General features: G+C 42.7%; 1 protein-coding gene across 1 annotated transcript; it reads left to right on the forward strand.

Annotated features, from left to right (window-relative positions):
* Positions 1–1672: 1672 nt before the first annotated feature.
* THSD1 (thrombospondin type 1 domain containing 1) lies at positions 1673–25325 on the forward strand. Its single transcript, XM_060786741.2, has 5 exons — positions 1673–1912; positions 10877–11015; positions 17556–18518; positions 20419–20580; positions 22007–25325. Exons 2-5 carry the CDS (start codon positions 10958–10960, stop codon positions 23383–23385), a joined length of 2562 nt encoding a protein of 853 aa, XP_060642724.2. The 5' UTR covers positions 1673–1912; positions 10877–10957; the 3' UTR covers positions 23386–25325.
* Positions 25326–26525: the final 1200 nt, after the last annotated feature.

A 26525-nucleotide genomic window follows, 5' to 3' on the forward strand; every position in this document is an offset into this window, starting at 1 on the left:
TCAAAGCACTCCTGACAGATAGCCATCTAGCCTCTGCTTAAAAGCCTCCGAAGTAAAGGCCTCCACCACACTCCGAGCAGCGAACACTCCACTGCTGAACAGCTCTTACAGTTAGGAAGTTCTTCCTCATGTTCAGGTGGAATCTCCTTTCCTTAGAGTGAAGTCATTGTTCTGCGTCCTAGTCTCCAGGGAAGCTGAAAACAAGCTTGCTCCCTCCTTCCTATTACTTCCCCTCACATATTGCTACATGGCCTTCATCATGTTTCCTCTCAGCCTTCTCTTCTTCAGGCTAAACATTCCCAGCTCTTTAAGCCGCTCCTCATAGGGCTTGTTCTCCAGACCCTTGATCAATTTAGTCGTCCTCCTCTGGACACATTCCAGTTTGTCAATATCTCTCTTCAGTTGTGGTGCCCAGAATTGGACACAATATTCCAGGTGTGGTCTAACCAAAGCAGAATAGAGGGGTAGCATTACTTCCCTGGATCTAGATGCTATGCTCCTATTGATGCAGGTCAAAATCCCATTGGCTTTTTTTGCTGCCACATCACATTGTTGGCTCATGTTTAACTTATTGTCTTCTCTAAGCTTTCCTTTCTTCTCATGATGTGGCCAAAGTACTTTATCTTTGCCTCTAATATATTTCCCTCCAATGAGCAGTTGGGCTTTATTTCCTGGAGGATGGACTGGTTGGATCTTCTCGCAGTCCAAGGCACTCTCAGCACTTTCCTCCAACACCACAGCTCAAAAGCATCGATCTTCCTTCGCTCGGCCTTCCTTAAGGTCCAGCTCTCACATCCGTACGTTACTACGGGGAATACCATTGCTTTAACTATGCGGATCTTTGTTGCCAGTGTGATGTCTCTACTCTTCACTATTTTATCGAGACTGGACATTGCTCTCCTCCCAAGAAGTAAGTGTCTCCTGATTTCCTGGCTGCAGTCTGAATCTGCAGTAATCTTTGCACCTAGAAATACAAAGTCTGGCACTGCCTCGACGTTTTCTCCCTCTATTTCCCAGTTGTCAATCATTCTTGTTGCCATAATCTTGTTTTTTTTTTTTTTTTTTTTTACATTTAGCTGCAACCCAGCTTTTGTGCTTTCTTCTTTCACCTTGGTTAGAAGGCTCCTCAGCTCCTCCTCGCTTTCGGCCATCAAAGTGGTGTCATCTGCATATCTAAGGTTGTTCATGTTTCTTCCAGCAATTTTCACCCCAGCCTTGCATTTGTCAAGACCCGCACATCGCATGATGTGTTCTGCATACAAGTTGAATAGGTTGGGTGAGAGTATATAACCCAATCTTGAACCAGTTTGTTGTTCCATGGTCAGTTCTGACTGTTGCTACTTGGTCCTTGTACAGATTCCTCAGGAGAGAGACAAGGTGGCTTGGGATGCCCATCCCACCAAGAACTTGCCACAATTTATTATGATCCACACAGTCAAAGGCTTTAGAACAGTCAATGAAGCAGAAATTTTTTTCTGAAACTCCATGCCTTTCTCCATTATGGCAATTAGAGGCTGAAGACCCTCTAAAATCACAACTCCCAGGACCAAATGTTATGGAGCCAGGGGAGTTCCAAGTGGTATCAAACTGCGTTGACTCTCCAGTGCAGAAGGCAGGCTCAGACCCAGGCGGAGCTTCAGCGCCCTCTCCTCCTCCTCCTCCGCCTCCCTCAGGAAACAGGCGTCGCATCCTTTGTGGCGGGTCTGGCCCGGCTCTTGCTCCTCTTCTTGCCCAGTCCTTGGCTTAGCGGCCAGAAAGAGAAGCGCTCTCTTCCTCCCACCTCCATCCAGGTCTTTCCCGGCACAAAGTATATTGAGAGAGAGAGAGAGAGACAGAGAGAAGTGCTGCACCTCCCTGTGTTCGCCCAGAGCTCTATGTTCTCTCAAAGGAGGAGAAGATCCTTTGGAACTGAGTAAGTATAGGCTGCCTTGGGAGGGAGGGAGGGAGGGAGGAGGAGTGGCACACTGGGTTAAACCCTTTAGATATATGGGTTAAACCCTTGCAGACGGCCAATTCTCCCACACCAGAAGCGACTTGCAGTTGCAGATTGCTGGGAGTTGCAGTCCAGGAATAGGAAATGGGAAATATGCAGGGATTGGGATGGTCTCAAAGAAATCCTAGGTGAAGAAAGCTCACAGCTTGGAAGCAGTGCATTTGGATCATCCTCCTCTCCTAAAGGGCCTGGTCTAGGGGATGCTGGGAGCTGTCATCCGGAAGAGAGTGTGGATATGCTATTGTGTGTTTTGCTTGCCAGGGGGAGTCGTTTTTGCACTTGCACCGTAGCATTTTTTGCTTTTTAAGTCCCTTCCACTGTGTTTTTCAGAGTTTTTATGAGTGATGATCAATCATTGGCCTGATAGTTGTATTGTGTCAAAATTTGGTGTCAATTCATCTAGTGGTTTTTGAGTTATGTTAATCCCACAAACGAACATTACATTTGTATTTATATAGATTTACGGCATTTATATGCCGCCCTTCTCACCCTGAAGGGGATTCAAAGCAGCTTACAAGATATATATATATATATACACACACACAATATATTATATTATTAGCATAGCACAATATCAGTATTATATATTACTATATTGTACTATACCATTATACTTTATTATTATTAGTAATATTACATATAATATAGGTAAAGGTAAAGGTTTTCCCTTGACATTAAGTCCAGTTGTGTCCAACTCTGGGGGGGGGGTGCTCATCTTTATTTCTAAGCCGAAGAGCCAGCGTTGTCCGTAGACACCTCCAAGGTCATGTGGCTGCCGTGACTGCATGGAGCACCATTACCTTCCCGCCAGAGCAGTACCTATTGATCTACTTACATTTGCATGTTTTTGAACTGTTAGGTTGGCAGAAACTGGGGCTGACAGTGGAAGCTCACACCACTCCCCGGATTCAAACCCGGGACCTTTCAACAAGTTCAGCAGCTCAGTGCTTTAACCCACTATGCCACCATATCACAAAATTGTAGGTCAATCACCCCCAAACCCTGTCAGTACTCAAAGTTGGCCATGTTGGGTCTGTGTGCCAAGTTTGGTCCAGATCCGTCATCAGCTGGGTTGGATTCAGTGCTCTTTGGATGCAGGTGAACTACAACTCCCATACACCAAGGCCAATCACCCCCAAAACCTGCCTGTTGGCTACGTTGGTCTGTGTGTCCAGTTTGTTTCAAATCCATCATCAGTGGGGGTCACAGGGTTCTCTGGCTGCAGGGAGAACTGCAATTACCATCATATTGGGTCAGTCCCCTCCACCCCCAAACTCCACCAGTATTCAAAGTTGATCATATTGGGTATTTGTGCCAAGTTTGGTCCAGATCCATCAGTTGGGTGCACATTGCGGGAATACATGCTAATGGCCAAACTAACCAATAATGGGAAAAACAAAAGTAATATGGACTTTTTTAGAAAAATGGAAGTTGGCCATGACATATCTGAATAGAGAGTCAGTAATCTAGAGGAGCTCCATTGGGAATTTAGGTTTACTATGAACAAGGATAGATAAATGGGCTTAAAGGCTTCGTAGTGCTTCAGTGTTGGAAGTCATGGTGAAGGGTGCACAGGTGTGGGGAAGAGGTTTTATTTTGTGTGGGATAGCAGTTTTGGGTGAATGTAGAGTCTGTTGGAGTCTGTGTTGGTGTCTGAATGTTAGGGAAAAAATTGAGTAGAAAGCTTAGACTTAAAATAGTGGATAACATGTAGAAATAGCAAGTCTATATGTTTTAAGTTAAATAACTGATAATAATATGTACTCAATGTCAGAATTAACTGGTTGATTGACTAAGATAGATAAGCATGTATATATCAAAAATATTGTTACCTGACTATATCTGTTATGATTTGTTGCTCTGTTAAGTACCATAACTAAAATAAACTCTAAAATTACAACAGCACAACAACAGAGTGGAAACAAACAAGGACATCTAATCACCTCTCAACAAAAGTTTGCTCTAGGCACTGTCAGGCCATTATATGCTAATCAAGGTGGTCAGTTGAAACATTCACACCTAGCTCCAGCAGACAAGAGTCCTTTGTCCCACCCTGGTCATTCCACACACACACACACACACACACACACACACACACATATAAATACACACACATATATATACACACACACCCCTTTTCCTAGTTCCAACAGACCTCACTACCTCTGATGATGGTTGCCATAGATGCAGGCGAAACGTCAGGAGAGAATTATTATTATTATTATTATAACTTTATTTGTACCCCGCTAGCATCTCCAAAAGGATTCGATGCGGCTTACAACAGGCCGGAGCCCAATACAATACAACAACACAGTACAACAATACAATACATAGCAAATAAAAACAGTTGAAGCAGAAAACAATAGCAGTAACAATACAACAGAACATTATTAAAAACTGAGCCGGCCGTAGTAGGGTACAGTGTTAAAAGTGCTGAAAGTGTCGGAGGGATATGGGATTAAAATATATAAGTGCAGTGTGCGTTGAGGGTGATCTTGACTCTGCTAAAGTGCTTCTGGGCTTGATAGTGGGGTTCCTAATCTGAGAAGGCACGTTGAAACAGCCAGGTTTTCAGGTTCTTTCTGAACACCGCCAAAGTAGGGGCCTGTCTAAGATCTTTCGGGAGGGCATTCCAGAGGCAGGGGGCCACCACAGAGAAGGCCCTGTCCCGTGTCCCCACCAAGCACGCCTGCGAGGCGGGCGGGATCACGAGCAGGGCCTCTCCTGATGACCGAAGAGAGCGTGTGGGTTCGTAGACTGTGATGCGTCTACGACTGTGATGCGTCTATGGCCATGTTCTGAATGCCTCCAGAACATGGCCATATAGCCCAAAAAACCCTACAACAATCCAGTGATTCCAGCCATGAAAGCCTTCGACAATATATTAAAATAAACTGGTTTTTTAATTAAAAAGCAAAATTATAGTTCTGAAGTAGCAACAAAAATAATTTTATGGTTGGGGAATCACCACAATATGAGGAACAGTATTAAGGGGTTGCAGCATTAGGACAGTTGAGAACCACTGTCATAAATAAAAGTAAAGACTTTCCGTATATTTCAGATTTCAGTATTAATGTCAAAAATACATAGTATGATTTTCCATAGGGTTTGTCCTACATTAGAACAATAAAAGACAAATATCACTTAAGTAAAATAAACATTAAATATTAAATAACCAGAAAAATAAAATAAAGTGTAAACACTTTACTAATCTGGGAATCCTGCTATTGCAACACATCCAATGAAGTGGTTTAAATCCAGTATAAAAATGATCAGGAGTAAGTTAATATCAGTTTTCAATTGACATTTAATAGTAGCAAGATGTTAAGGAAGAGAACAAAAAAAAATGCCTGGTGCCAAAAGTATATTGATGACGGCATTGGGTGAGATTCTTTATGGAAGAATATCCAGACAGTGGGACCTATTTCAGGCTCTTGACATTGCAGTGTCTTTAATGTGTTTGTCAGTCTAATAAAGCCCACAGGTGCCATCTAGCATCATTGGTAATGTTACAAACCGATGATGACAGGTAGTTGTAATATCCTGTCCGTATGATATTATAGTATGGGGCCAGAGTGAAGGGGGGGGGGGGGGCAGGGGACAGTTCCCCTTGTCTCCTGTGCTATTCTAATAATATAATACATAATATAATATATTGTATATACCTATAATATTTATAATATTATAATGTAATGCAATATAATACTAATACTAATAATATATTATAATTATATATTTACATTACATGTAATATTACTAATAATATGACAGTATAATTGATATAGTACAATATACCAATATTTAAAACTGATATTGTACTATGCTAATAATATATTGTATGTATATATCTTGTAAGCTGCTCTGAGTCCCCTTCGGTGTGAGAAGGGCGGCATATAAATGTCGTAAATAAAAAATAAATAAATAAATTGGTGTTCCAGAGTTTTGTGTGGAAAGCAGAGCCTCAACCACACAAAAAGCTCTGCACAGAAATAAAAAGTGAGTTCTGCAACCTCTCTGAATTTGCAGATCCATTTCTCTTCCTTCCTTTTGTTTCCATGTTCCGTTCCGCCACTGCTAGCCACTGAAACCCTGCTTCCTGACTACTTGCAGTCCTTTTGAGCTTTTCCTGCCTGTTGAGAATTTCATTCACAGGTCTTTCCCAAGTATTTTGAAAACTCATCTTGACTTCTGCGAGGACTACTAGAAACATATCAGTTTACAATCTTTCCTTCTGTGCTTGAATGGAATGGGAGCATTGAACTAGCCTCGGCCTGGCCTTTTTAAATTGCCTTGACCCTTTTTCCTCGCCCTAACAAATAGGCACAAAGAACAGGCAGGATTATTTTTTTAATATATATGTGTGTTGTGACATTTTTATGCTTATGTTGTTTTGTTTATTTTATGCTTATGTTGTCTACTCTATTTACAGTATTTATATTCCGCCCTTCTCACCCCGAAGGGGACTCAGGGCGGATCACAATGTCCATATGCAAACATTCAATGCTTTTTTTGACATACAAGACATACAGACAGATAGAGACCATTCAGCAGTTCTTTCCACTTGTATGTTTCAATGTTGTTATTTGGAAACCACCCTGAGTACCCTCGGGGAGATAGATAAAGTATATAAATAAAGTTTTATTATTTACTAGCTGTTCCCAGCCGCGCTTTGCTGTGGCCTCAGTCTGGTTCTTTCCTTCTCTACCTCTTTCCTCCCTCCCCCCTTTTTCCCTTCCTCTTTCTCTTCTTCCTTCTCTACCTCTTACTTTCCTTCCTTCCTTCTCTCCCTCCTCCCTACCCTATTTCCCTCCTTCTACCCTTCTCTCCATCCTTCTCGATGTCTTTCTTTCCTTCCTTCAGTCTTTCTATCCTCCCTCCCTCCCTCCCTGGCAGTCACTTTTGTGTTTTTTTGAGTGGAGGACAGAAATTGGGTTGTTAGATGTATCGTGTCCAAATTTGGTGTCAATTCCCCCAGTGGTTTTTGAGTTCTGTGAATATCACAAACGAACATTACATTTTTATTTATATAGATTACAGCGGTGGATGGGGGAACCTATGTCTATGGGGCAGTAAATCAACTCTGAACTTCAAAGGAACTTACCTAAGAGGCTGAACTTCTGTGTCAGTAGGGTTCAGTACCTTAGAGAGATTCTTTGAATTTGGGACCGAATCCCATAGCAGATCTGACACCCCATTTTTTTAAAAAAAATAATGTCAGAAGTGGCCTGAGAAATTGCAAGTTGCTTCTGGTGTGAGAGAACTGGCTATCTGAAGAGACGTTGCCCAGGGGATGTCCGGATGTGTTACCATCCTGTGGGAGGCTGAAGCTAACAGACAGGAGCTCACCCTGTCTTGCAGTTCAGCCAGCACAAGGGTTTAACTAATTGTGCCACTGCGGCTCTGCTACCCCATGTGACATCCAGGCAAGTAGCTGCTGTTGACCTTCTGAATCATTTGTTAAGGACGCATCAGAATCAAATACAGAGCCCGGAAGAAACCCAAACCAGGCTATTTTAAGTATTTTGTTTTCTTCCCGGCAAGTGAAGGGCAGCTTGGTTCCTAGCTGCCACTCACTTATTTCCCGTTCCTTATTTGAGCAAAAGGTGCAGGTTTAGTCTGAGAAAGATTTCGCTCCACAAAATCAGTTTTGGGCTGTTCCAAATCCATGCTGCACTGTGATTATCTTCCCTGAGTTGTGGTCAAATATTGTTATGTCCAAAAGTTGTTTGACAACACTGCAGTTCACTACATAGAAGCATCTATGAAAGCAGAACGACACAATATACAAAGCCACTAAGAATGGAATGATTTCGAGCCATTGAAATCCACAAGCATGTGGACAATTTCAACAAAAAGGAAGAAACCATAAAAATGAACAAAATCTGGCTGCCAGTATTTTTTAAAAAACTCCAACATCATAACAGTAAATAAAGAACAACACTGAAAAACAGGGGAATTCCAGACAAGAAACAATCAGGGCTAGTGAATCACCTCCCAACAAAGGATTACCTGGCCAGTAAGCAGCCAGACTTTGATATTGCTAGGCTATTAAATGCTAAACAAGGTTTAATTAGCATTAAATGCTAATTCACACCTACCTCAAACAGACAAGAGTTATTTCTCCCACCCTGGACATTCCACAGATATATAAACCCAATTTTCCTAGTTTCCAACAGACCTCACAACCTCTGAGGATGCTTGCCATAGATGCAGGCGAAACGTCAGGAGAGAATGCTTCTGGAATATGGCCATATAGTCCAAAAAACTCACAGCAACCCAATTATTTTGGCCACGAAAGCCTTTGACAATACATGGAATGAGTTCTTTGATCCAAAGACAAATTCAGCCTCTCCTTTATCAGCCCAAAACCTGCAAGGTCCTACACAACAGGAGTGGGCCAGTCGCTGAGACTGATATCCACTGTTGTGGGCTGGGTTGCACATTCATTGCAATACATGGTACATGCCATTTGTAAACTTGGCTGTACTCTTATGGATGGCTCTGATTTTCTGAATAATGCCATCCTATATATGGCCCAGCACTCTGTACAGATTTGACCATTAGAGAGGCAGGCAGTTTGTGGCTTGTTTTCCTTTCTTTTCTGTTGCGTACTTCCCTTCTGAGACAATGAATAGGCCACACTTCCTCTGGAAGCCCCTGTTGACTTCTGGAAGTTTATACTAGTAGCAGCGCAAGAAAAAAAATCATTTTCTTAGGATTGTGGCCTATTTAGTCCCTCCAAGATCAGTGCATTGTTTCTTTGTTCCCTGCTGAAACGATTGCTTCTGCATTCCTGACAGTATACTAAAAATACAACTGTCACATTTCTCTAGCACTTTCCTGTAACTCTCACAGATAATGTTCTGTAACAAAATTATTTTCACGCACATGGTTCAATGCAAGGAGAGGGTTGCCTCTGTGTGGATTTCTCATATCTTGAACAAAAGCTTCCTGTTCCAGAACACAGTGTGCCAAAAACCTTAACATCAGCCCCGCATCACCCAATGTGGTATTAAATTCATGGTGCAACATTACACTCCTATTATCAGAAATGATTTTAGGACGATGTGGGCAGTCTATTGTTAGGAAGCAGGGAGTGATGTGGCAGGATGATGCATACTACCTTATCAGCAAGTCCCACTGCATCCGATTGGTGGGCGACACCTATTGTCATCCTCTCCCCACCCTTACAGATCTTTGGAGGGTCCCCAACCTTCAGGATCATAGAGTTGGAAAGAGACCTCGTGGGCCATCCAGTCCAACCCCTGCCAAGAAGCAGGAAAATTGTATTCAAAGCACCCCCGACAGATGGCCATCCAGGAGTAGATTTGGAGAGCTGCAGTCAGGAGGGTGAATCTTTCCACCAGTAGTTTCCATTCTGCCAAAAAAACTAGAAAATCCATAAGGGACTCATTTCCATGTGCTCTTGTGTGGGATTTTATTCTGTTTTCCAGAAACTCAATAACTGTAATAAATGTACTTGCTGTTGTCATACGCATGTCCTACAGAACTACACACTCTTAAACTCATTCTAATCAGTTCAAACCAGCTATTCCCTCTTGTCAGTCCCTCCCCTCAGTTCCTTGCATCATTTTAACATTTGAAGAATATTATTATTATTATTATTATTATTATTATTATTATTATTAAGCCAGTAAAGGTGGTGATTGGCACACTGGGTGCAGTGCCTAAAGACCTTGACCTGCACTTAAACACAATCAGCACTGACAAGATTACCATCTGCCAGCTGCAGAAGGCCACTTTACTGGGATCTGCACGTATTATTCGCCGATACATCACACAGTCCTAGACAGCCAGCAGAGTGATTTTGTCTGCTTGTTGTGTTTCAAATATCTATCTATCTATCTATCTATCTATCTATCTATATATGTTGTTGTTGTTGTTGTTCATTCGTTCAGTCGTCTCCGACTCTTCGTGACCTCATGGACCAGCCCACGCCAGAGCTCCCTGTCGGCCGTCACCACCCCCAGCTCCTTCATGGTCAGTCCAGTCACTTCAAGGATGCCATCCATCCATCTTGCCCTTGGTCGGCCCCTCTTCCTTTTGCCTTATATATATATATATATATATATATATATATATATATAAATATATATAAATATATATATATAAATGCTCCGTGCGTAATGAGTACCTTAAAAACAAAAGAAGCAATGAACGAAATCACACCAAATTTGGCAACAAAATGTCTCACAACACAAGGAGTGACCATCACTCAAAAAATTATGATTTTGTCATTTGGGAGTTGTAGTTGCTGGGATTTATAGTTCACCTACAATCAAAGAGCATTCTGAACTCCACCAACAATGGAATTAACCAAACTTGGCACACAGGACTCCCTTGACCAACAGAAAATACTGGAAGGGTTTGGTGGGCATTGAACTTGAGTTTGGGAGTTGTAGTTCACCTACATCCAGAGAGCACTGTGGACTCAAACAATGATGGATCTGGACCAAACTTGGCACAAGCACTCAATACACCCAAATATGAACACAGATGGAGTTTGGGGAAAATAGACCTTGACATTTGGGAGTTGTAGTCACTGGGATTCACAGTTCACCTACAATCAAAGAGCATTCTGAATTCTGAACCCCACGAATGAGTCCTGGACTGGATCCAGGGAGGCCAGAGTTCTCCCTGTTCAGCCATGGAAACCCACTCTCTCAGCATTATAGGAAGGTAATGACACATCCCCTCTTGAATACTTTTTGTACTTGAAGGCATACATCGGTAATGAATATTATCCAGTAAAGGAGAGAAAAACATTTGTTAGTACAAATTTTAAGTTGTTGCTTCCTGATTGTGAGAAAGATTTTTTTTAAAAAAGAGTTTAGAGATAACTTTGTTTTATTTCATTTCTAGGATTTCCTGAAATAATAGAGCGCCTTTGGACTTGGCATGGGAAATGAGGAATAGAAGGAATTGGGAGCCCTTCTGATCAGAATGAAACAAACATTGAGAGATTTTTCAAATCTCTTGCTAGTTGTACTCTGTGATTACGGTGAGTATGTGGTAGAAGTAGATGGAGATATCTCATGAGGCTGTCTTGAAATGTTTAGGTATTAACTGATGACTTGATGTGTGCCGCAATGGAGCTTGAACCAAAACCTGACAACTAAGGTGACCAAATCGAGTCTCTGTTTAATGTTTAATGATATAGTGTAATGAAAGTAGTTCATTAAGACAATTGGTAGTGAACTCTTTGCTAGTATAGTCAAGTCTTGCTTATTCAACCTTTGCTCATCCAACATTCTGTTATTAGTCAATGCAGTCTGTCTTCCGCCCAGATCCACAGCTGTTTCTCTAGGCAGCAATGCAGAGTGGGCCTTTCCACACTCCAGGCATGCGCCGGGAGACTTGGCCAGCACTGACTTTTCCTGTGGGGCACAGCATCCAACCTGCACTGGCTGTGTCTTGCATAATTTGACGTTTAATAGGCTTTTCCTTAATCCCTCTTTATTATCCAACATTTTATTTTATCCAACATTCTGCCGGCCCGTTTATGTTGGATAAGCAAGACTCTACTGTACCAGCTGAATATGTATACTAGTAATACGAAATAAAGGACTTCTCATTCTCTAAATTATAAGAGCATTGTCCATCTTACTATGTGAAGTTCTTGGAACATTAAGAAAAGCCAGTCAACATTTGTTGTGTGCTTGAGATTATAGTATTGTTATCTAATTATTTATTTATTTATTTATCGTATCAGGTGCGAACCAAGGATACAGTTCTAATGTATTTGAAAAACACAAAGTTTAAAAACTTGGCATTCTATTAAATGTCCTTTAACCAGAAGTTGGCCACTTGGAGTGCCTCTGGTATTGCTGTAAGAAGGTCCTCCATTGTGCGTGTGGCAGGGCTCAGGCTGCATTGTAGTAGGTGGTCTGTGGTTTGCTCTTCTCCGCACTTGCATGTTGTGGACTCCACTTTGTGGCCCCATGTCTTAAGGGTGGCTCTGCATCTTGTGGTGCCAGAGCTCAGTCGGTTCAGCGCCTTCCAAGTTGCCCAGTCTTCTGTGTACCCATGGGGGAGTCTCTCATTTAGTACCAGCCATGGGTTGAGTCGAATAAAGGTATGTGACTCAAAGTTCATGTATTTTATTTTGGGCTGCTTTTATAGATATTCGTTCAATCTTCAAACCAGCTTAAAAAAACCAAACAAACAAAATCCAAAACCAACAACCAACGACTTTTGTAGAGAAGTAGAGATCTACAATGGCAACAGTAGAGATCTACAGTGGCAACAGACCACCTTTCCCTTACACATGGTTTGTCTGATTCCCCATTTTCCAAAGTGGTAGAACGTTTAGCCATTACAGTGCTGGTTTTCCTCATGAAGAGAGACCAATATCTACTACATACACACTCACAACAAACTCCTTCTCAAGATAGGAATCATTATGAAGCCAAAATAGCACCCTGAGGGCACCAGCTGTGTAAGCAGGATCTCCAAGGTTTGCAGAAGTACAAAAATCTAGAGGAAAAAAATAGTCTGGTTTAAGGCAAAGATGTCTTCTTCAGCGTGGCTCATTGAAGACTTTTGTGGAATGGTGGTTGCCAGGAGGTGCAGAGGAAGGGAGGCCAGAACAGATTATCCTCTGATGAGAAGCACTTCTGGCTGTGATAATTTGCAGATTCCTTAGATGCATACATGACCATGGGAGAACATGTAAACATCTTGGCCAATGGTTCTCAACTTGTGGGTCCCCAGGTGTTTTGGCCTACAGCTCCCAGAAATTCCAGCCAGTTTACCAGCTGGGTTGTTGTAGGTTTTTCGGGCTGATGGCCATGTTCTAGAAGCATTCTCTCTTGACGTTTCGCCTGCATCTCTTGCAGGCATCCTCAGAGGTTGTGAAGTCTGTTGGAAACTAGGAAAATGGGGCTTATATGTCTGTGGGAAGTCCAGGGTGGGAGGAAGAACTCTTGTCTGTTGGAGGTAGCTGTGAATGTTTCAATTGGCCATCTTGATTAGCATTTGATGGCTTGACAGTTTTTAAGTGTGCGATGCTGCATTTGGTGGTCCCTATGTAGACTTGTCCACAGCTGCATGGACTCCTGCAGAAGTGAGAGGATCCCTCTTGTCCTTTGCTGAATGTAGCATTTGTTGGATTTTCTTGGTGGGTCTGTAGTTTGTATGTTGTGTTTCCCCATCAGCTTCCCTATGCGATCAGTGGCTCCCTTGATGTATGGCAAGAACACTTTTCTTGTGGGTGGATCTTCAACTTGATGAAGTGGCAGTTAGGAACCAAGCTGCCTTTCACTTGCTGGGAAGAAAACAAAATACTTTAAATAGTCTGGTTTGGGTTTGTTCCTGGCTCTGTATTTGATTCTGATGCGTCCTTAACAAATTATTCAGAAGGTTAGCAGCAGCTTCTTGCCTGGATGTCACATGGGGTAGCAGAGCCGCAGTGGCACAATAGGCTAAGTCCTTGGGCCGGCTGAACTGCTGACCTGAAAGTTGGTGGTTTAAATCCATGAGACAGGTGAGCTCCTATCTGTCAGCTTCAGCTTCCCATGCAGGGACATGAGAGAAGACTACCACAGGATGGTAAAACATCTGGGCATCCCCTGGGAAGAATAGCCAATACTCCAGAGGACAGGAGCAAAATTCAAAACGATCTTGACAGATTAGAGAGATGGGCCAAAACTAACAAAATGAAGTTCAACAGTGACAAATGCATCATCCTCCACTTAGGCAGAAAAAAATGAATTGCAAAGATACAGAATGGGAGATGCCTGGCTCGAGAGCAGTACGTGTGAAAAAGATCTTGGAGTCCTCATGGACAACAAGTTAAACATGAGCCAACAATGTGATGTGGCGGCAAAAAAAGCCATGGGATTTTGGCTTGCATCAATAGGAGCATAGTCTCTAGATCCAGGGAAGTCATGCTACCCCTTTATTCTGCTTTGGTTAGGCCACACCTGGAATATTGTGTCCAGTTATGGGCACCGCAATTGAAGAGAGATATTGACAAGCTGGAAAGTGTCCAGAGGAGAGCGACTAAAATGATCAAAATGACTAAAATGATGTCATGCCTCGCTCCAGCAGACAAGAGCTATTTCTCCCTCCCTGGACCTTCCACAGATATATAAACCTCATTTTCCTAGTTTCCAACAGACCTCACAACCATAGATACAGGTGAAATGTCAGGAGAGAATGCTTCTAAAACATGGCCATACAGCCCAAAAAACCTATAACAACCCAGTGATTCCAGCCATGAAAGCCTTCGACAATATAGTTTACGAGCTGTTTGGTTTCTGAGAGTTGAAGGCCAAAACATCTGGGAACCCACAGGTTGAGAACCACTGATCTCAACAGCATCAATATATGAACCAGTATCCGTTCCTCTTCCTCTGTTCCCATTCACCCACAAACAAAAGAATACGTGGCTTAGGGGAAACAAATACCTACTCCCAGTCAGCTACAAAAGCTTGGAGTTTCCTTCCTGAATCCTAGAGGGGAGAACAAATCTCAGTGGGACACTGCCGGGGATGTCTTTGGAGGGTCCTTTCTTCTTGTGTGGAGGGGCCACCAGCGGCAAGGGGGTTTGAGAGCTGAATCTTTACGTTCCAGCTGTTGTCTTCTTTATCCCCCCTTGTTTTCCCCTTCCTGCTGCCTTTCTATGATAGACATGCTCAATGAATATATTCATAAGACCTGCCATGAAAGGAGCCATCAAAGAGCATCATGGTATATTTATCTTGTTTGTTCAACTTGGGTGGCAGTTTTTAGACAGCTACTTCAAACAGTAGCAAACTCTCCTACCCACCCACAGCACCCACTTTTCTTTACATTTTCTCTTAACAAATATTCAGTGAAATTGGAGCATTAGTGGGTCACTCTGAAGAGTGATTTATACAGTGTCGAAGCCATCCCCACAATAGTTTCTGGGGCTTTGTAGTTGGTGCTGTCTTTGCTGCTGGATCAGAAGGAGGCAATGCATCATCCACAGACATTGGGAGCATTATTACAAGAGCAGGATTGCCTACCACAAGCCTTTTCATCTTTCTCAATGGCCTTGCCTTTGTAATTGCTAAGGGGCATTCTTGTGTGTGTTCGTGATCAAAAACAATCTTTGTCTTCTTTCAAAGTTGTTTTTGTTCTTTTTTTGCTTCTTCCGTTTTTGGCATGTTGGCGGTCTGTATGGCCACAGAATTAGCCCCTAGGCCTATCATATTTGCTCTTTTCTGTTCAAAAGCAAGAGTGGCTGGCTGTTCAAGTATGAATTCTAACCCTGAAATGAAAATTTCCTCCAATCCCCTGATTTCTAGCATTGCAGTAACTTAGGTAAAGGTAAAGGTTTTCCCCTGACATTAAGTCCAGTCATGTCCGACTCTGGGGTGTGATGCTCATCTCCATTTCTAAGCCGAAGAGCCAGTGTTGTCCGTAGACACCTCCAAGGTCATGTGGCCGGCATGACTGCATGGAGTGCCTTTACCTTCTCGCCAGAGCGGTACCTATTGATCTACTCATATTCACATGTTTTCAAACTGCTAGGTTGGCAGAAGCTGGGGCTGACAGCGGGAGCTCACTCCGCTCCCTGATTCAAACCTGCAACCTTTCACTTAGCAAGTTCAAAATGCAGCGGTTTAACCCACTGTGCTACTGGGGGCTCCACTGCAGTAACTTACACTGATCATTTAGAAATAAAATATACAAATAATAGTAATAATAATAATAATAATAATAATAATAATAATAATAATCTATTTTTAGACCGCTCTATCTCCCCTGAGCAGGTTACATGTTGTTGTTGCTCATTCGTTCAGTCGCTCCCGACTCTTCATGACCTCATGGACCATCCCATGCCAGAGCTCCCTGTCAGCCGGCACCACCCCCAGCTCCTTCAAGGTTAAGCCAGTCACTTCAAGGATACCATCCATCCATCAGTTTACATAGACAAAGGCAAATATTCAGTGCCCGGCATATACCAAAACATTACGACATTGAAGTAAAAATGGCAAAAAATAACCTCTGCAGATCTGGGTCAACATATACTGGTGTCTATAGGGACCCAGGGCACAGGCAATGACAAGAGGCACAGTGAAGAAGCTCTCCCACTCCGTTACTCATCTCTTGCCAAGCCAGAGAATAGAAAGGTAGCCTTGTCGAAGGTTTTCATGGCTGGAATCACTGGGTTGCTGTGAGTTTCGTGGGCTGTATGGCCATGTTCAAGAAGCATTCTCTCCTGATGTTTCGCCCACATCTATAGCAGGCATCCGCAGAGGTTGTGAGGTCTGTTGGAAACTAGGCAAGTGAGATTTATATATCTGTGGAATGTCCAGGGTGGAAGAAAGAACTCTTGTTTGTTGGAGGCAAGGGTGAATGTTGCAATTGGCCAGGGTGATTAGACAGGAAACAATCAGGGCCAGCTAACATCTCTCAACAAAGGATCCCCCCAGGCAGGGAGCAGCCAGGTTTTGAAGCTGCAAGGCTATTCAATGCTAATCAAGCTGGCCAATTGCAACATTCACACTTGTTTTACAAGAGTTATTTTCATCCTTTTTCTTCATCTTGCATTCTTTCCCCACATTTATATTCATTTTTCTTTATTTGTATTTGCGTATTTGTGGACATTTTAAGTTTAGCATATCATTTACACTTCCCTCCCATTGTGACTCTCAAATAAACAGTTTCTCTCCTCCTTAGGTTCCCTAAGTATGTTTCGTCTATGCATTCTATTGCTCGAGGCGGGTTACAACATAGCTGGAAACACATAATCATTATATAAAATACACATTTTAAAACGTATTTGTACAAAGTACATGTATTAAAATACACAGAACAAAAATGAAAATGTAGTGAGTTTAAAATTTATAATTAAAACTGGCTGGAATGAAGAGAAAAGGAATTTATTTTATACATGGCTTAAAGGTTTACCCTTGACTTAGCCACAGGACAAAGGAAAATCCAGGTCTATTTTTACACAAGTATATATGTTAAGCATCCACACAAAAGGGGCAAAGTTATCAAGGGGATAGCGAGATGGAGCCGTGGTGGCGCAATGAGTTAAACCCTTGTGCCGGCTGAACTACTGACCTGAAAGTTGATGGTTTGAATTTGTGAGATGGGGTGAGCTCCCATCTGCCAGCTCCAGCTTCCCATGCAGGGATGTGAGAGAACCCTCCCATAGGATGGTAAAACATCTGAGTCTCCCCTGGGCAACGTCCTTGCAGACGGCCAATTCTCTCACACCAGAAGCGACTTGCAATTTCTCAAGTCGCTCCTGACACAACAAATTTATAATAATAATCACGGGGATAGCAAATATAAGAGTTCTAGTTGTGAATGGCTTTCTGTGCCTAACTGTCTGCAGTGTTAAAAATGTGAGGACTGAAGGAAAATTTCATGGAGGAACACACCATAATTCTTACTCTTGCCTTTGTGGCTACACATCAGAATTAGATCTGTTTTCTGCCCTGAAAAATCTCTATCTCTTCTGTCCTCTTCTCCTCCCACAATATATATGTGTGTGTTTGTGTATAAATATGTATGTATATATATCTCCTCACTAATTTTTTTTCAAACTCATTTCCAGTCCTCGGAGCTGTGGAATACCTTCTTTTGGAGCAACCGACTCATGTGGCTTTGAGCAATGGCACCGTGTCGGTGGGCTTCCAGAGTCATGACAGTGGGAATGTGACGCTGAGAAATACCTCCATCCTGCTCATAGATGCAAGCACCAACCAAACTGTTGCAGAGAAACCGCTTCCCCATAGCCAGTACCAAGATATTGTCGTCTTTGAGTGTTTCCATTTCCGGAGCGCTGGGAAGTATTGGCTCAAAATGGCTTCTGAAATCATCAATGGTACTGAGTCTCAATGGAGCAACAAATCTATCTCGCTGAGTGTGATATGGCCTGTATTTCACTTTGATTTGAGGAGGACTTCAGAAGGACGTAGGAGTTCCCTTCAGCTCCAGCTATTTACCAACGAATATTTATGCCCATTGAATAATACTGTTCTGTCGCTAGATGTCATACTGACCAACAGCTTACAAAAATTAGGGACACTGATCTTGAATGAGACAGTGGGATTGAGAACTCGCAGAAAACTTTCTTTGTTTAGATCCCAGTGGGTCAAATTTGACTGCCTTTTGGTTGCCCAAGAAGCATATGTTGCAATTTTACTGAAATTGCCAGAGACCAATTCAGTCATTGCTTCAGCAGAACCCATAGATCTTTTGCACAAATTTGGCTACAAGTTGGTTGTGGCATCAGCAGAAGAAACATGTGAGACTTCGGTCACGGTTTCTGTGATTCCTCCTCCATGCATTTCTTCCAGCGGGCGCATTACTGTGTTCAAATATCACCTCGGGCCGTTTGGGCAAAGGGCACAAAAGCTGCATGAAAGCATCATGAACCCAAAGGACAACCAGGTAGACTTCAATTGCACGCTGTTCGACAAAGGCACACACAAATACTGTTTCGAATTCTGGCAGCTGAACCAAGTCGATTCCCAACCGAGAGCAAAAGAATGCAGGCTAATCCATAGGAGTGTTGGTTGGTATTACCTTTCAAAACTGCTTCATTTGAAACTCTTGACAATTTTTGATGTCTGCTCAATTTTGTATCATACGTATGTCTTCACTGTGGTAGTTTCCCTATGAGATGGAGATGGGAAACATCTTGAACAGCAGATCATGCCAGCCTTAGTCAGCAGAGCCAGTGATAAAGGATTATAGATAGAATCATAGAGTTGGAAGAGACATCATGGGCCATTCAGTCCAACTTCCTGCCAAGAAGCAGGAAAATCACATTCAAAGCACCCCAGACAGATGGCCATCCAGCCTCTGTTTAAAAGAAGGAGCCTCCACCACACTCTGGGGCAGAGAGTTCCACTGTTGAACAGCTCTCATAGTTAGGAAGTTCTTCCTAGTGTTCAGGTGGAATCTCCTTTCCTATAGTTTGAAGGCATTGTTCCACATCCTCATCTCCAGGGCAGCAGAAAATAAGCTTGTTCCCTCCTCCCTATGACTTCCCCTCACATATTTATATATGACCCTCCTCATGTCACCTAGGAACCCCCGGTGGCGCAGTGGGTTAAACCCCTGTGCCGGCAGGACTGAAGACCAACAGGTCGCAGGTTCGAATCCGGGGAGAGTATGGATGAGCTCCCTCTATCAGCTCCAGCTTCTCATGTGGGGACATGAGAGAAGACTCCCACAAGGATGATGAAACATCAAAAAGTCATCTGGGAGTCCCCTGGGCAACATCCTTGCAGACGGCCAATTCTCTCACACCAGAAGCGACTTGCAGTTTCTCAGGTCACTCCTGACATGACAAAAAAAGTCATGTCACCTCTCAGCCTTCTCTTCTGCAGGCTAAACATGCCCAGCTCTTTTAGCCACTCCTCATGGGGCCCATTCTCCAGACCCCTGATCATTTTAGTCATCCTCCTCTAGACACATTCCAGCTTGTCAATGTCTCCCTTCAATTGCAGTGCCCAGAATTGGACACAGTATTCCAGGTGTGGTCTGCCCAAGGCAGAATAGATGGGTAGATGATGTAGTCCAATATTATCTGGAGGGCTATCATTATCTGGAGCTCTTGCACTATCCTTAGCTGGGCAATCATCATGCTCAGTCAAGGACAAACATTTGACCGAGTGGGGAAAGGGATCTCTAATATATTAAAGGGGAAATCTCTTGTTGTTAGGCCCAGTTTCTGCCAACCTAGCAGTTTGAAAACTTACACATGTGAGTAGATCAGTAGGTACTACTTTGACAGGAAGGTAACAACGCAACATGATCTTGGAGGCGTCTACAGACAACGCCGGCTCTTCGGTTTAGAAATGGAGATGAGCACCACCCCCCAGAGTCAGACTCAACTAGACTTTATGTCAAGGGAAAACCTTTAACTTTTTAAATCCCTTTCAATGGTTAGCATATCTTCCTTCTCCCTATAATATTTTTCACCTACCCTATCCTCCTTCCGCAAGAACCTAAAAACATGGATGTCCCGCTGTGCCTTTGACTAGGCAGTTCCAAAGAATTGGCCTTATAATACCTAAGTTCTGGCACTTTAGCATGGCCCTCCGCTCTAAAATCCTGACATTTTAATGCCCAAGGACTTTACTCTCCCATCCCTCCCACTGAATTTTGCACTTTCCCCTTAGCTCTATCTAGGAATTTTGCACAAACCCAGAGCCCTCTGAACTCAACACTTTTATTGCTCTCAATGATACTGTTTTTTATGATGTTATGTTTTGTTATGATACATTTTTATTTTGTTTTCTTTTGTTGCATTATGTTTTAACTCTGTGCTCTCTGGGTTTGTCCCTTTTTAAGCTGTCCTGTGTCCCTTTGGGGAGATGGAGGTGGGGTATAAAAATAAAGTTATTATTATTATTATTATTATTATTATTATTATTATTAGTAACTTTAAAAAAATCTACCCACAGTGTCCTGGAGTCTTTGGCAGGCCTGGAACCCATGTAGTGTGACTTGTGGGAATGGCGTCCGTGAACGCACCCGAGAGTGTTTAGCATCGGTCGCAACGAATAAGCCCTCCTGTGTGGGGAAACAGCAGGAAATGTCTCCATGCTCATTGGAAGAGTGCTCTAGTATGTAAGCCTGATGTTAGGAAGTCATTTGCATTTGCTTTAATTTTGTCCCTCTCCTTTTCGTGTGCTACTCTATGAATTCTGCCTTATTGCATATTGTATGGGGATCGGATGTTGGTATGAAACACCTGGGCAGAAAAGTGTGAAGAAAGAGGACCGAAATCTAATAATGCTTTGGGCATCAAATGTTTGTAGTCCACTTGAGCAGTATGATTGCTGTTGTATTTCTCTCCTTAAGAGAAATCCAGGAGAAATCCAGGATGTATATAATGTGGCAAGTGGGCTATATGAGGTCCCCCAAGGCCACTCTGCCCTTCTGATTGCCTTGCTTCCCCTTCCAAACATTTGCAGCAGAAAAGTTCCACCCTCGAGGAACTGTGATTTTGCTTTGTAAGACATGCACCAGTGGCCTACAACTCCCAGAAATCCCAGCCAGTTTACCAGCTGTTACGATTTCTGCGAATTGAAGACCAAAACATCTGGGAACTCTCAGACTGAGAACCACTGTTCCAAACCAAGAATGGGCTTCAGTTCACATTAGGTTTAAATTATTTGTGTCCCCCCCCCCCCCGAATTTTTAACTAAAGGTGCTAAAGGTGCTAAAGGTCCAGTTGAAGACACAGAAAGGAGAACAAGCTAGGATGGTTATGTTGCCTTGATAACATTAGATCAAGCAGGCACAAGAAGTCACCTGTTTACATTCTTTCTCCATATGGAGAGACATATTTAAACTATGGTAATAATTTCCAAGTCTGCAAAAACGTATAAATTGATACATGTAAACATTATGCAGTGGCGTAGGCATGTAGCCGGGGGGGGGGGGGGAGGGGGGAGGCTCGAGTGGCTTCAGCCCCCCCCCCCCTGAAATTCTCATGGTGGTCCATGGGAAGGCCTTACTGGTGCATTATTTAAACTGTTATGTTTATTCATATCATGATCTGATCACCCTACTCAATATATACCATATGCATGGGGGTATTGGGGTAACGAAACAAAAGGTTTGCTAGGGTAGACCCTCTTTCACTCAGACTCAGCCCCTCCCCCGAATCAAACTCAGCCCCCCCCCCCCCCCGAATCAAAATCCTGGCTACAGTCCTGCGAGTGGTGCATTCCCTTTTGGTAACATTCTTCTATTTTGATGGTGCATAACTATCCATTATAGGCTGCAAGTGGATGTCTATGTGCTTGATAATGTCTATAGAGCAGGGTGCTCTACTGTTTGAGTCCTGCAAAAACACATCATGTATCCTAGTGGTAGTTTTGACCTGTCTTTTGCATAGTCTACTAAACAGTTTCCAGAAAGATTGGTCTGTTTGATTTGATGTTCCATTTAATGCCCTAAGTTAAAACAACAGGTGTTATTTTTTTTAAAAGAAACAGTTTATATATCACAACAGCTGACCAATAAATTCACTCTTTGTTTCAGCCACTCTATCTGCTCCCATCACACCCTGGCATCCTAAAGGCCAGAGAACTGCCAACAATTTGGTCACAGTCACTGGCATATCTGTGTGTTTATCCGTCATCTTTGCAACCATCCTAATCACCTTATGGAGGAAGCTTTGCAGGACCCAGAAGTGCAGCACTCCCATGCACTGCGACTCTTCTAACTCCCCCGGCTTTCGGAAGAACTCAGATGAAGAGACTATCTGCCAGGAGAGACAGCTGCGAGACAGCTTCTCTGAGGCCGAAGCCCCTTCTTCATCCCTTGGAGGGGCTCCTGATGTACCCTTGAATTTCAGGAGAAGCCTTCATGTTGGTCAAGATGGAGGAAGCGGATCTTCAGTGAACGAGAGTTTTCAGTCCAATGCCCATAAAATTATTCCCCCCATTTTCAGCTACCGTCTTGCACAACAGCAGCTCAAGGAAATGAAGAAGAAAGGCCTCACAGAAACAACAAAAGTCTACCATGTTTCTCAGAATCCTTTGACGGACACGGTGAGCTCAGAAAACCAGGAGGCTGCAGCTGCAAACAAGTTTAGGATTAAGTCTCCTTTTTTGGAGCAACCACCCGGTTGTCCTAAATTCTCCACCAACAGACCCTACTCTAATGTGGATTTTACACTATCAGCAACTGAGCCCATCTGGAGCCCTTGTCAGTCCCTAATTAGAAGAGGTGTCCACAAATATCTGGACAGCCAAGGGGAGTCATGGGAGAGAAGCTACTCAAGAAATGCACAGTTCAGGAGAACAGCTAGTTTTCATGAAACTAGGAAGGCCAAGCCATTCCGAAAAAGGAGCATGTCCACCCTTACGCCAACCCAGACTCCACTTTACCACTGCAGAACTCGAATGTGGGATTGTGTTCCAGAAGAACAACATAAGCCTAAATCCAAAGGTGTCAATCAGAACCTCATCGAACTTGAACTGTACCGTAGTACCCATGTAATGTCTGAAGAGATGATGCACAGGGCACAGAAACCCCACAAGTGGGAACCTCCAGGGGAGAAACCAGATCCTGTCAGCAGTCGCCAGCTTATGTTCCAGGTGCCACATGGAGCTGATAGACCAGAATGGAAGAGAAACAAGAGCAGCCCTTTTCTGAACCACAGCAACACGTGGGAGAGAGAACCTGCCAGGCTGGCTCCTAAGGATTGCCCCCTGAGAGGAGGTGCTCTGAGCCCCACCCATTGCAGAAGGAGCAAGTGCCAAAGCTTCCCCTCCGGTCCCAAGTACAGCTTCTATGACAACACTACTTTTGGGCTGATGGAATCAGGACAGCCAAAGATGGACCTGCCTGGATACTTTGGCTCAAGCGAAGAAGGTGAAATAAGTACTTTAAGTATTGAAAATCTAGTGATCTGAGGGTCTCATGATCTTATTGCGAGTGATCCTGTGGACTGAATCCAAAAATGGTAAATGTGATCTTTAGATTTCTCCCTTTTAAAAAAAAGAAGTCAATTTTCACCATCTTAAAGAGACAGGTAGCCAAAGTGTTGCTGAATGTCACATTTCAATGCCAACTACTTTGTTAGGGAGGAGTAATTAGATTATATGGAAATAAACGGTCGCTAAATGAGACAGTGTAGCAGTTTGAGCGTTGGACTGTTGAGTCTGGAGACTAGGGGTTGAATCCTTCTCAGCCATGGAAGCCAAGTGGGTGACCTTAGGCCAATCACACTTTCTCAGCCTCAGAGGAAGGCAATAGTACATCTCTACTTATCTTATCAAGAAAACCCTGTCACAGAGGTGCAATAGGTCAGAAATGACTTGAAGACATACCACAAAAAATAAGACAGTGTATCAGAAATTTTCATAGATTGGCTTTTATTTTTAGGAATTTGATTCTGAGCTTCCTGAAAAGTCAAACAGGAACAGCTGGGAGCACAGTGTTGTTAGAATTGCAGCACAGCACAGTTGAAAGGAATGCAACTGGATCACTCCATCCCAACTGTTAACCAGTAGATAGGGTGTTAATCTAAACCAGCAATTCAACCAACTTTATAGCCTTCCACTTCTAGCCCATCTTAAAATTTCCCATAGTGCGTTATAGACTAGAAACACATCTGCTATGAAAATATGGGTGGAGAATATGTGGTTTCCAGATGTTTTGGACTACAACCCATTATCAGAGATGATCCTGGGAGGGGTCCAGAGCTTCCCCTGCTCATAAAGATGAGAGTTTCACTTACAGTAAGGCTGGGAGTTTACAGTAAGGCTGAGAGTTTCACTTACATATGGCCTTCCAGGTGTTATAGGATGGCAGTTCCTATCAGCACTGGCTATACAGGTTGTAGATGATGGGAAGTGTAGCCCATCCTTGCTTGAGGGTCATATATTCCCTACTTCTCCCTACAAAGAAATAAATCCTTTTCACACCTTAAGAAGCTACTTTCCAGTGGTTGGTATATGCTTTCAAGTTGACTCTGCGGAAACCATCTTATAGAATTTCCTTGGCAAGATTTGTCCAAAGGAGGTTTGCCTTCCCTTCCCTTTAGGCCAGTGTTTCTCAACCTGTGGGTCCCTAGATGTTTTGGGCTTCAACTCCCAGAAATCCTAAGAGCTGGTAAGCTGGCTGGGATTTCTGGGAACTGTAGGCCAAAACACCCAGGGACCCACAAGTTGAGAACCACTGCTTTAGGCTGAGAGTGTGAGATACCCCTGGTATTAGTCATACAGTAGAGTCTTGCTTATCCAACCATCGCTCATTCAGCATTTGGTATTATCCAACGCAGTCTGCCTCCTGCTCAGATCCACAGCTGTTTCAATACATTGCAATGTTTTGGTGCTAAATTTGTAAATACAGTAATTACTACATAACATTACTGTGTATTGAATTGCTTTTTCTGTCAATTTGTTGTAAAACAATGTTTTGGTGCTTAATTTGTAAAATCATAATGTAATTTTACGTTTAATAATAGACATTTCCATAATCCCTCCTTATTATCCAACATTTTTGCTTATCTAATGTTCTGCTGGCCCGTTTATGTTGGATAAGCAAAACTCTGCGTTACATTTAAATTCCCATAGCCGAATAGGGATTTGAACCCTGGTCTCCCAAACTCCTAGTCCAATACTCAGACCATTGCCCTCTGCTGGCTCACTACTAGTAGTTCAGTAGCAGTACCACATTCCCCTTTTGTGATTTAACGCTTTGAAATTCTTTTTCCCGTAACTAATGGCTAGATAGTATTAGGTATTTTCCATCTCTGAAACTCTGAATGAAAATATACTCTAAACAAAAGACAGTACTTTCTGATATACGAATTGTAGATAATTATGAAAAATAAAAAAACCTTACACTGTTTTGTATTTACTATATGTAATCATGATTTTCCTGTGATAACATCTTTATGCTGTTTCATTTAGCGTGGATTATGACGAGGCACACTTTAGCGTTTTTACATGAATTCAAAATCAGTATCACTTCATTTTTTTGGTAGAAGGCTAGGGGCCTTCCACACAGAATATCAAGGCTGAATAACACATAATATCTGCTTTGAACTGAGTTATCTGAGTCTACACTGCCATATATCCCAATTCAAAGCAGATATTGTGAGATTTTATTCAGCTGTGTGGAAGGGGCCAAGGAGAACATCCAGCATTTATTCCACCCATACTGGACTCATTGGCTTTTGTGAAAAATTTCTTTTAAGTATTGTGGTTTCAAATGTAAACAAATGTTCTCATTTGCATAGAATACAAATTTTTGAAATCTTCTGCAAAAATGCATAGCTTCTGCTTCATTAGGCATCCGCTGGAAGACACTTTCCACTTTTTTCTTTCTTTCTCAGTTTGAGAAGATACAACAAAATCCAAAAGGCACATGAAGAGAAGGACCCAGATATAGAATCATCACATGTTCTGGGTAGAGCTCATGCAGCCATCCAGATGAAACTGAAATATATCTCCAACATCCCTCTTCATTAGCAATGTTGGCTAGGCCTGCTGGGAATCACAGTCCAACATCTGGAGAGCCACACAGTTCTCATCCTTGTGATAGCTAGTGTTGAGGTGGTTTTTCCTTGATGCATGACAACTTTGTTATTTTGGAAAACTTGCTGGAAATGTTCTAGCAAGGTTCTGAACAAGACCTGGTTTGTTAAATTTGCAGATGTTGCACCTGGAGTTCATCCTTCCCTTAACACATTTTCAACGCATTTCTTTTTCTTTTTAGCAAAACAAATTAGTGTTGGGAATATTGTAGAAATTCTAAATTAGGGGAATCGTATTGACTTGTCTATTTCCTATCTGGAGTTCTCATGAGCCTACTGGTTTTGATGTTTACAGAAAAGGATGCCCATAAGCTGGCACTGTGCCCTGTGTTTACAGCAAGCTTGAGCAATTATAGCTTTCCAGATGTTTTCATCTGTCACTATTAGCAGTGTCAGATAGAGCTGATACAGAAGTTATCAGACAAAACATCTGGAGTGTTGCCACTGCTCATTCCTGGTCTAGAGTGAAGGTTGCCTTCCCAGGCGAGGCTGATTAATGGCTCTGGTTCA

The sequence above is a fragment of the Anolis sagrei genome, chromosome 1 (assembly GCF_037176765.1).
Source record: "Anolis sagrei isolate rAnoSag1 chromosome 1, rAnoSag1.mat, whole genome shotgun sequence".
NCBI lineage: Eukaryota > Metazoa > Chordata > Lepidosauria > Squamata > Dactyloidae > Anolis > Anolis sagrei.

What these genes read in the sequence shown, in the direction of transcription:
- THSD1 (XM_060786741.2), top strand. Translation starts at nt 10,958, where the DNA reads ATGAAACAAACATTGAGAGATTTTTCAAATCTCTTGCTAGTTGTACTC. An exon ending in GCTAATCCATAGGAGTGTTG is followed by an intron (nt 18,519 to 20,418) that starts GTTGGTATTACC and finishes ATCTACCCACAG; the next exon opens with TGTCCTGGAGTCTTTGGCAG. An exon ending in CTCATTGGAAGAGTGCTCTA is followed by an intron (nt 20,581 to 22,006) that starts GTATGTAAGCCT and finishes TCTTTGTTTCAG; the next exon opens with CCACTCTATCTGCTCCCATC.